Raw genomic sequence first — 13,009 nt, forward strand, 5'->3', positions numbered from 1 at the left:
ATTTATAAGTGTGTGAGGACCTAACTATTAAACACGAGGGTGGTTTTGTCATTTGCCATGTGGTGTGAACATTTGCGTTACGTCAACTTTCGAGTTTGATTTTACAGCTACCAGGCCAGATATTTTGTCGTAAACATTTATTTTCATTCTTATGTTCAGATGATATTATTTCTTCGGTTCCTTTTTGTTTCACAACTTTCACATTAGACTTAAAAATACATTTAATATGTAACTTACTCATATCATTAAGTCTTTTAAATTCTCAACAATAATTAAAGTACCAACACAATTCATTATGAAACTTAATTACACGAATATATCATTTTCTCACCAATAATTAGAATACGTTCCGCATTATGTAATTTATCGATATATCTTTAATGTTATATTGATATTATAAAATAACAATCAATAATTATTAAAATGTCAAAATAAATGAAATAGAGATAATGGTATATTAATTTTTAAGTTAAAAAATTGTTAAATGAAAATTTGAAAGTATAAATTGATAATCACCGTTAGTTTGAAATTAAAAAAAAAAAAGTGATTGAATTAATAATATCCATATATATTCAAAAACCAAAATATCAATAAATAGTTAAATTAAAAATTTTATTTGACATTTCAAGAACTTATTTGTTAATTTTTTACTTTTAAAGACTAATATGACAATGTTTTTTAAATTTAGGGACTAAAGTGAGAGTCTTTACTATAATTTATTTTGATATAAAAAATTAGTGTCATTAATAATAAAAAAGAAAAATAATATTTATTTAATATTTTTATCTAATTTTATTTTGTAAACAAATAAAGTGTAAAAAATATATATTTTTAAAATTTAATGATGATAATTGTCAGTGTAAAAAAATTTTAATAACTGATAAAAATTATGATTTATATGTCTTAAATAATTATTGTAAAAGTTAATATAGTTATAATTTATATAAATTGTTATTAGATGGTCGTGTAAAACTGTTTTATACTATTAGTGTATAATCATTAAATATTTGAAAATTTTTCAATGACTAAAGTAATCTTAAAAAAATACAGGTGGACAAATTAATGACAACACTAAAAAAAGTGTAAGATATATAAAATTAAAAAAAAAATCTCTGAATAAAAGAATATATGGTATGTATATTATTTTCACTTCCATCTAATGAAATTATCAAAGTTCAAAGATTATGCACATTATATCATGAGATATTATAAAATTAAAAATTATTCAATATTGGTAACAAGATTGACATATATGTCAAATGAAATCTATCAATTTTTAGCTATTTATTAATATCATTTTTTTTGGTATATATCCATATAATATCTCATAATATATATATATATATATATATGTAAAAAATAATTTATGTTAATAAGAACAAAAATAATATATCATATAATTTCTTATTCACTTTTTACCATGGTATATTTGTCTACCCAATTTATATTGAGTTATTAACTTTTTTTAAGCACTTATTAAAAGAAATTATAAAAATTATATCAACTAATCGGATTAATGTATATGGTATATTGAGTTAATATAGTATATATGGTATAATATAATTTCAATCGATTTAATTGTTAAATTGTGTACGAGTACACTTAAGATCATACGCACACGCATATACATATATATATATATATATATATATATATATATATATATATATATATATATATAATTTTAAAATATTTAATAATTTATTATTTTATTTTAATATATAATATAAAAATTAAAAAATATATAAATATTTATTTATAATGACATATTTAAAAAAATCCAAATATGAATTTGATATATAAGTGATTAATTGACACAATTAATGTCTTACTATTTTATTTTATACATGATTTTTAATCACTTAACCATCAATTATATGATCTTTAATACATTTTTGTAAAAAAAAAATATATAACTATATCAATTAATATTTTAAGATTTACTCCTCATTTGTATATTTTATTTTAATCATAATAATATATAGTTAACATAACATCTCTAATAGAAATTCAAGATGAGATTTTTATTTTATGGAATTTTAATTTAAATAATGTTTAAATAATAGAAATTATAATAATTAATTGATATAAATAATGTTTTAATATTTTATTTTATATTTGATTTTTAATCTCTTAATCATTAATTACATTATCTTTCATGCATCTTTACTATAAAAACATAATTATATCCATTAATGTTCTATGATTTATTTTCTATTTATATATTATATTTTAATCCTAGGAATAGTTCACATAGGATCCCTAACAGAAATTCAAGAAAAGGTTCTTATTTTATGGAATTTTAAGGACACTCATATGGGAATTAATAAATAAATAATCTGAAATCGGACAATAATTGTTTAAAAATCAGGATATAACTACATTTGTTAATTTTTCTTTTTATATTCATGATCTTTTAGCCATCTAAGAGCAAAGTTTCACCAGCATTATTCAACAAAATATCTATTTCCAAAAAGGTAATTTTATGGAGATAAAAATTCCTAAAAAGTTTAATTGTTATTTGTTAGAATAACTTTTGAAATATAACAGAAAATATAAATATATTTTAATTAAAAACTCATTTTTAATCTACCCTCATATATTTAATTAAAATAAAATATTTTAATAGTTGTTAGGGGCGTGTTTGATTATGTTTAATAAATTTGAGTTTTTAAAAATTGTTTTACAATTTTTTATGTAATAGTTTTTAAAGAAAATGAATAAGAAAATAAACGAGAGTTGAATAAGAACACGCATAATTTAAAATTGAAAAAAAAAAAAAAAGTTAGAAAAATTCTAAATTTTTAATTTTCAAAATTAAAAATATATTTTTAAAATATATTCTGTCTAATAAATTATATATTATTATTTATATAACTTTCGATAATAAATAATAATTGTATGACATTGTAACAATGCGATAGATTAATACACTTTATAGTTCAATTAGTCACATTGAAAAATATAAATATTATTATCTAAGATTAATATATAAACAGTACTTAAATATAAATATAATAATAATAATAATAATAATTTATTACTAAACTGTAAACTTAAACTCTTAATCAAGCAATACTACAACATAATAAACACAAGTGTTTTAAGACGATGAGTCTAATAGATGTGTTTTAAGATTTCTATTTACTAGTAATTATATTTATACTACATTCATTTAAAATTTTAATTTAATTATCACATACTGTTAATTGCAAAAAATAATTATTAATTAAATAAAAATAATCATTCATAATTCACGATTACACATAGAAATCATGAACAAAACATTAAGCTAATCATATTAAAATCTAAGATAATGTAGCTTAAAATAGAAAAATATTTAAAACCATGAACAAATTATACACTAAAAATTTGTTTTAAACTATTATTCAATTAATTTTCATATACGATATATTTATGATCTTTGAAATAATTCATTAAAACTGCTTATCCGTATAAAACTATTTTATATTAAATTTTTTTTATCATAGTAGACCCAATGTTGGAAGGATTGGTCTGGTGTAATGGTTGAAAGAGAAGTAATGTATCATTGCATACTTAATAAAATAAAACGTATGAGGATATTAAATCAAACATGCGAGGTAATGTCTGGGAAAACAAGTAAAATATAGCGTGTATTTTTAAAATATTTTTCAATTGATTTTTAGATATTTTTTATTTAAGATAAGTTGATGATACAACTCTTTATTCAATAAAAAATTACTTGAATTAAAAAATAATTTTAGAGAGAGAATTAACTGACATGAATTCAAATTTGATTTTTAATACATTAAATGATGAACAGCCAAAAAGATGGTTGGCAGCGACAGATTGGCAGTGGTAATGGCAAACCAACGTTTAAGCAGCGCCATCTCTCACACATTTTTGTTAGCGTATTGCACATCCAATATCCTACAACGACACTTTTTCCTTTTATTTAAGTTTGGTTAACCAGATGCAGCTTTTTAATGGTCAAGAACAATAGCTCACTGTAACTGTAAGACACAGCATTCGATAATATTAGAGACAATTTTTATTTTTGGGCTGGGCCAAAACATCACCATTTAAGTATTAAGCGGATTGTTATATGGACACCCGTTTACCAATCACTTAAATTTGTAAGGTTAAATATATATATATATATATATATATATATATATATATATATATATATATATATGGGGAGTTATAATAAAAGTAAAGAACTGGTTAGATTTATAAAATTCACAATTAATATAAAGTTATTAAGCGATATAATACTTAGTAAAAATTATATCGGTATTATTATAATCTTCCTATATATATATATATATATATATATATATATATATATATATATATATATATATATATATATTAGTTTTACTTGTTTTATCTTTCAGTTTTTATAATTTAAAATAAATTTTTAGTTTTTATACACATCTTTTACAATTTTTTTAATACTATAGTTTAAGTTAAATTTTTTTAATCTTTATACCTATAAATCCTTTTTTCCATATTTTTAGTTCTTATGATTATTTTTTTTAATGTTGTCCCTTTTGTATTAACGTAATAAAAATATTAATTTAATTTTATGTTTAATATTAAATTTATTTGACTTTAATTATTTTAAATTAAATTGACGTTTCTTGTCTCTTTTTATCTTGACTTTATCCATTATTGAGACATTATTTTTTTATTCATACAAAATTAAAAGATTCCAATTATGTTAACACAAAATAGATAACAAAAAGAATTAATGACAAGGACTAAAAGAATTATAAAATTACAAATTTAAAGATTAAAAAATTTATCTTAAATTATATGGACTAAAAGATATTAAAAAATATAAATATAAAAACTGAAATAGTTTATTTTAAACTATATGAACTAAAAAATAAAATACGTAAAACTATAATGAAAAAATATTTTTACCAATATATAATATAGGCTAAACTTTGTTTATAAAAAGATTAAACTTATAAAACGTTGATTGCTTTTTCACCTTTTTTTATAAAAAATAAAAAATAAAAAAATTATACACTATTTTTTTTATTAAAAAAAATCTAAAATTATCTTCTTCTTTTTTGAGAAAGTAAATTCTGATTTTTTTTTGGAAACGAGTAAATGTTTAGAACAATGATTTCTGAAATATATATTCAAAAGTTGATTTTTGTAAATATTAAAATTTTAACATATTTCAAAAATCAAAATTATTAATATATTTTTTTTAGAACAATAGGATATTGAGTTTTCTATTTGTTTGATTCCCATAGACAAAAAGGACTTCAAAACTTGTTTTACTACCAAAAAAAATAATTGGTGAACACTTAACCACCAATTAGCAAGAGAGAAAAAAAGAAGAAGATAGAAATACGCATATCATAGATAATGTAATAAGAAGAATAAGATAAAAGCAAATAACAAGATTTAATAACTTAATAAGGTATTTGGATTGGTTGAGTGTGAAAAATGAAGAGCTTACAGATGTTACTAAGCAAATGACAATGTTAATAACTTAATAATGTGTTGTTTTATAGCTTCATTGCCGATGGAGAGTGATGTTGTGGTATTGTTTTAGTGAATGAAGGTAGACAAGGACGGAGCCAAGGGGGGACCTACGGGTGCCACGGCCCCCCCAACAATTTTAATTTTTTTTTATATACATATATATTACTATATGGCACCCCCTATTTTTAATATAAACTCATATGTATAATTAAATGAATAACCCAAATTTATTTTTTTATTCAACTTTTGGACTTCTGGTACGGCCTGCTATGTGGTATCACTTTGGAATTTTTTTTTTTTTAAAAAAATGTAGCGCCTCATTTGATCATTCCAATTCTCAATTCTCAATTCTCAAGTAACACTGGCAATAGGAATAGGATTGGGTAGTGACTATCGGCCCCCCAGTATTGAAATCCTGGCTCCGTCCCTGAAGGTAGAAGACAGTTGTTTTCGTCTTTCACTTCTGCAAATCCTTCCATTTTTCAATGGCCATTAGCTGAAAGCTCCACCGTTAATACTTCTTAGGTTTTTGGCAAAAACATCCAGTTCCACAATTTAGCTTTTGCTTTGCGCAAAGACTTATAGTGTTTTTTTTACACGATTCACACCACATTTCTTTTATTAATAATAACATCAACTCTTATTTTCTTATTATTATTAATTTATTTTCATTAAAATGAAATGGCTGACTCGATTTTTTTTTTTTCAAAAGTAAAAGGTTGGTAGTGATTTAAAAGATATTTTCAAACTAAATTTCTGAAACATAGTTTAATATATTTTGAAACTAAATTTAGTTATGAAATAACATTTTGAATGTACTTTGAATTTAAATTTCTAGAAAAGTGTTTAATACATTCTTAAATAAAAATTCCAAAAAAGTGTTTAATAAATTATAGAATTAAATTTTAGAGCAGGTGTTTTAAATGTGTTCAATAATTTATTTCCAAAATATTCGTTCACTTTCTTCTATAATTTACACATTTTCGATAGTTACTAAACGGGTTAAATTATGTTTTTAATATTTTATCATATTTTTAAGATTCATTTTGATTTTTTATCTTTTAAAAAAATTATTTTCATCCTTTATCATTTAAATTTGAATTTGTTCCTTTTGAAATACTGATTCTTTTTAATTTTGTGACATACAATTTCAAAATTTATTTAATTAATTCAAGATATAAAATTTGTTTTATTAGACTCACCTATATGAAAATCATGAAATTCAATTGATGTTTGAATTTCAATTTAAAAGGATTATAAACAAGTGTAAATTGTGTAAAAAAAGAAATACACACCAATTAAAAAATAATATAAATTTTGATTTTTTAAAATTTTTTTGGTTGCTCCTTTAACTCATTTTCACACTGCCTTGTGTATATTACTTGTTTTAATTCAAATATCCATTGCTTTCAATAGTTTTTATGTAAGTGAATGATATAAGTTTTAAGTTTTAAATTAATTAAAAAATAATTTAAAATTGTATTTGAAAATTGAAAATAATAATTATTTCAAAAGGATCAAATTGACTCAAATTTAAAAGATAAATGATCAAAGTAAATATTTTATTAGATAAAAGATCAAAATAAATCTTAAAATTAAGATAAAAGAAAACTAAATATATAATTTAGTTTATTAAAAATGTGTTCAAAAGTTTTAAGTGTTTCTTTCTCATTATTTTGTAACATGTATAAATTAAATAATTTTTTACTACTATGGAGTTCTAACTCAAGTAATTAGTTAAGATGTTAGAGTTTTATAAATATGTGAATATTAAGTTTTGTTCTTATATATTTTAAAATAAATTATTAATAATTTTTTTTTATTACAATAGAAATTATTTATTATAAATATAAAATATAATATACATGTTTAAAAATAAATATATATATATATATATATATACTAATTTTAAATGTAATTTATATATTTAAATATAGTATTTGTTTTTATATAATTTATTATAAAATTTAATTATATATAATAAACATGTTTCTGCTGTTAAAAAAAATCAGCTTTTGTGAAATCAAGTATCAATATTAAGTCAATCATATTTTTTTTTTCATCAAAAACCTCAACTACCATATGATTCTTAAAAGATCCGAATTCAGTTGGCTTTGTATTAAAAAAATGGAAATGGTGGAAACAATAGAATAGGGTTGACCTGGGCATTGTGAACTGTGATCGGAACCGTTGGAAAGGGTAGATTTTTGTTGGGTGCTTTGTGAATCCAGCCTCACCTCCACTCTAATTAGAATCAACACAGAACACTTGTGTCTTCTTCACCCAACCCAGGTAACCATTTTCCAGCCTCACTTTGGTATGGCATATATATTAAGTTTATTCATTTTAAAATAATTTATAATTAATTAACTGTAGAATATTTTTTTACAATAACACTAAATAGCTAGAAATTAAACTCCACCTTTTTAATTGACAAAACTGGTGGGAAGGCGATGAAATTTCCATGAAACACAGTTGGACACGTTTTGTGGTTTGATACAAGTGTGAGGAGTGAGTTGACTTTGAAGATGGAACACGAGAAAAATGTGGATAAATAACAGTAGAGTACGTGGAATTCATATTGAAATATCTTTTAATAGAAGAAAAGTTGGAAGATATCCTCGACCACATCGTCATCTACACCCACCTACGTTGTTTCTGTCTCAATTATCTCTATTTATACGCACATTCCTTTCTCACAACTATTTCGAAAACAAAAACCCAAACATGCTTACACTCTCTCTCCACAACCACCAAAACCCTTTCTTCCTCTCTCCTTCCTTAGCTTACACTCTCTGCACCCTCATTCTCACCCTACTCGCCGCCACCCTTATCATCATCATCATCCGATTCCGCCACAACGCTCCTTCCATCCCTCTTCTCGTCGTCGCCGATTATGACTACACCGACACCGATGACAACGACGACGACGGAATCTCCTCCGAGTTTGAAGACGACGATGAGGAGCAGGAAGAAGAACAAGAAGAGGAAGAAAACAAAAAGGGTGAGTATTTCAGAGTGAGAGGCTCTGAAAACGACGGTGGCGGGTTACTACGACGTCGTAGCATTGGTGATTTCTTATCGCTTTCGGAAATCGCCAACAACAAAAGCGTGGTTAAGTTGTGGGACACGATAGGGTTTGGGCTAGGCTTTGGCTTTGACCATTCCTCCGACGGAAGCATCGTCTCGGTTTACGACGGGGACTATGGACTCCGCCATGATCCAGCGGTGGTGGTGTCCACCGGAGAAAGCGCGTCCGGGAATTTGGCAGTAAATGTTTGGGACTCGCGGCTCCGGCGGCGGATACCGGCGGTGATGGCGGAGTGGGGCCCAAGCCTTGGAAAGACCATTGGAGTAGAATCCGACGGGGTGCATAAGGTTTACGTCAAAGATGACGGCCGTTACGGATTTACGGTTGGTGACATGAGAAATGCCAGGTCGCCGTTACTACAAAATGTAACGGAATCACACCTCGATTTATGGTGGCCTAATTCCTTTCTTATGAAAATTTAAATACCCAAAAGTATGAATGTATAATTATACTTTGCTTGTACAGCATTTTTTTATGTATATAAGTGGCAATAAAATTTATATATATATATATATATATTTTATATACATTATCTTCATCTTTTTTTTTCCCATTTTAGGCCTATCTATTTAGTGGATTTTATGTTTCAAAAATAATTTATAACTGAAGTTGTAATGAAAAAGTTTGACATATAATAATCTAATTAATATTATAAGACTTAATTATTTTTTTTTTCCACTTTTGGTAGTTCATAGTGATGATCGTGTAATTTTTCTTTCTTATATTTAAATTGCACAAATTAAATCTTGTAACTTTCTTTCCATTTACAATCAAGTCACTCTATTGAAGTTTTATCATAAAATTAAAAAATAAACATTCACTTTAATTCCTTAAATTTGTGCTGTCATAATAATTTTTAAAATAAGAAATTATATTTTTTAAAAAACAAAAATAGAACTACGTACCAGCTCAATGCATTTGTTTAACATATGCATGGAAATTATATTAAACACTATAGAGAGGGATTTTTAGAATTAGTTAAAAGATAAAATTAGTTAAAAATGTGTATATATTAGATATTTTCTTTATTATTAGTATAAATATAACTAAAACGGTGAGAGACAGAAATTCCACATAATTTTATTATTGCTAAATAAACAATAAACTATCATAAATCAAATAAAAAGCAAATTAAACTTTTCAATACGATTTACCATAATTATAAATTAGTTTCTGTTTTTTTTCCTTACACTTATAATTTAGTAATTGAGATAAGATATTAATATTTAAGCAATAATTTTCTATATTTCTCTAAAAATATATATATATATATATATATATATATATATATATATATATATTTATAATTAGCTTTTATCTAGTATGTGTAACTATTATGCAAGTCATTGCACTTAATATAGTATAGTTACTATATAGCAAAAATAATAAATTATACTCAATTACCCTAAGGTTATCAAGCATCGGTTCTTGGACATTTATGCAATTCAATACATGTATAGGGGTAAAAAAACATAAATACTTTTATGGGGTTACATAAGCCCTACCGAATTACAACGTCTGATCTATCACAAGAAGTTAAGTATAAACAATGTTAAGTCTCTTAGAGTGCCAAGTATACCACTTAAATTGATTTTTCAAATTTTGCTACTTAAACTATAAAAATCTAGTACTTATATCTGGTAGAACAAATTGAGTATGCACCTACCACATCTTAACATGTATATCTAAGCTTTATATGAAATTAGGTCGTCGATTACCCTCTAAAATATTATGCACATTTTCAGCAATTAGTTAAGGATTTTATTCCTAAACTTTATATTTTATTCCGTTTATCACTTTATATACTTATGTCAGGGTTTTAATGTTTTATAGATTCAAAAGAAGAAGAAAAAGTTACTCCCTAGTTCCAAAGTATTTCTCTCTAAATTTTTATAAAATATAAACTTATGAAATTCACATTTAAAGAAAAATTTTATATAATCTTAATTAAATTAAGCCAACTTAACTATATTTAAACTACTTCAGAAATAATTTAATTCTTAAGAGTTCCTTAATTTTAAAGCTCCAAAATATAGTAGTTACAACAATTAATTATATAATTCATATAATTAAATAAAATATCTAAACATACAATATTGTTACAGTATACTTATATCATATCCAATATATTTATGTTCCATATAATACAATTATTAATTTATTGAATATTAATGTATACTTAATAAATTGTTAATAATTATATTGATTTAAAATTTATATTTATTAATTAAAATACATTTACTAATTATTTAATAAATATATTACTTCATGTTTATTAATATTATATTTATTAATACTAACATATTTATCAATTGAAGAATAGGTAATCAATAAGGTGTGACATAATAAGGTGTGACATGTTAGTAGGTAACAAATAAGATAAGACATATGCTTGGTAAACAAACTTATTTTTTAAGTATGTAGTTAAGAGTTTAATCTCTAACCTATGTGTGTATGAAAAAATATTTATTAGAAAATATTAAGTCCTTAAATAAATTTGAATATCTCCAAAAGATTAGTCTTTAATTAAATGTACACCTCTTATAAATATCTTGAAAAAACGCTCCCTTGACTTTTACTTCTTTTTGACATCATAATCAAATGATCAAATAATTCCGACACTTAAAAATAAGATTGAATTAATGATTCAATAGTTGGATTATTTAATTTTATATTTTATAAAAAAAATTATTAAATAATGTAAACACAAAATTTTGTTATTAAATTTTTTTTTTTTGGTTCTTACCTTTTTGATTAAGGTTAAACATAATTCTCTAGCACCGCGTGAGGCAGAGATTAACAATTCTCACCATATATAAATTTTATTGACCTTGACAAGAAACAAATAAAAATAACTAATATGCATTAAACTGTGAATTGTGTTCATACGTGATGTGGGTTTGGCCACATTGTTTAAACTAATATATATGTATAGCTTTTGACGTTTCACAAAAGTTTGACGGCGACGTTCTACCATTTGATATCCAAATAAATGATATTGACGAAGAAAAGATTGTTTGAATTTATAAAGATTGCGTAAAATAAGTTGAGTAATATATAATAAAATAATCTTCATTTCGATGTAGCTTTCCAGTCAATGCTTATCCCACAATACTAAGGTCAATTGGCTCCATTTCTTGGAAAATAAGATTACATACCTATTGTATTGTCCCCGCTAATTATAATAGTAAATTACTCTCTATTATATGGAGAGATATTAAATAAATATTACAATATTGTAAACTTATTTTGATATTGAGTTTTATTTTCATAGATAAAACAAAAAAGTAAATAATTTTTTCCAAGAGATACAAGTACTACAGAGTCTTCTTTTCTTACATTATAATATAAAATAAATTATACATTCCTTTATTAAAAATGTAACTGTTCATTCTCTTTTACATTAAAATATAATTTAATCTATTTCTTTTAAAAATGTAAACAAAATAATATTTTTCTTATAAAACTATATGTTTAATAAACATTATTTTGTTGAATTTATTAAATTTAATAATATATTATACTTAATAAATATAATACTTAATTGTACTTTATAAGAAAATTACCGGTTTATTTAATATTTATATAAATATTACATTAATAACATTACTTAATACTACCTATTTAAGTGTTATGAATATATATGAGAGAATTTTAATGATTTAATTGAAAAAATCTGAAATGCATTATCATTATTATATATAACACATTGTTGCTAATTTTCAAATTAGAATAAGGGTATGTTTGTTTAAATTTTTTTAAAAACAAATATTAAAAAAAATATTAAAAAGTAGATATAAATTGTTTCTTAAAAAAAGTATAAAAATTCTTATTTTAAAAAAGTTTAGACAAACATATAAAAAGTAAAAAATTGTTTATTTTATTTTTGAAAAAAATACTTTTATAAGAAAAAAAATTAAACAAACATACCTTAAATCATTTAAGTTACAATATTGGTCTTTTTGAAAAACAAAAACATTATAAACACTTATAAGAGCATTCATGAAGCAAGTTACTAATTATATATGTATTTTATTTTGGTTGAGTCTTACATAGTCACCGTCATATTTAAGTAATTAATGTATAAGCAAGTTACTGCATTTTTACTCCAATAGGATAAAATAGTAAGTGATGCTTTAGGTACTTTTTTTTTTTTGTAATATTTTCTCTAATCTGAGTTCAATGCGAAGCTCATTGTGTTGTGTTGTGTTCTTTTTCTTTTTCTTTTATCACTGCTTGTTCTTGATTATTGGTTATGAAATGGTTAATTTTTGGTTTTGTTCTGAAATTTTATTTTATTTTATATAATTTATTAGTTTTTCCTCTCTCTCTATTTTTGATGGTAATTGATAATGTTAAAATAATTTTTTATTCTTAAGCTATCATTTAAGGTAGAAAGCTTAAATTTAAAATATTCTTTATGTAATA

The 13,009-nt window shown here is 23.1% G+C and overlaps 1 protein-coding gene across 1 annotated transcript; it reads left to right on the plus strand.

Moving 5' to 3' along the window:
- The first annotated feature begins 8,151 nt into the window (after positions 1-8,151).
- On the plus strand, positions 8,152-9,106 carry LOC109816917 (uncharacterized). The gene has a single exon (XM_020382075.3). It carries the CDS (start codon positions 8,218-8,220, stop codon positions 9,001-9,003), a length of 786 nt encoding a protein of 261 aa, XP_020237664.1. The 5' UTR covers positions 8,152-8,217; the 3' UTR covers positions 9,004-9,106.
- Positions 9,107-13,009: the final 3,903 nt, after the last annotated feature.

The sequence above is a fragment of the Cajanus cajan genome, chromosome 7 (assembly GCF_000230855.2).
Source record: "Cajanus cajan strain Asha chromosome 7, NIPB_CcT2T_4, whole genome shotgun sequence".
Taxonomy (NCBI): Eukaryota; Viridiplantae; Streptophyta; class Magnoliopsida; order Fabales; family Fabaceae; genus Cajanus; species Cajanus cajan.

Excerpts from the sequence above, each read along its gene's own strand:
- LOC109816917 (XM_020382075.3), top strand. The coding sequence starts at position 8,218 with ATGCTTACACTCTCTCTCCACAACCACCAAAACCCTTTCTTCCTCTCT.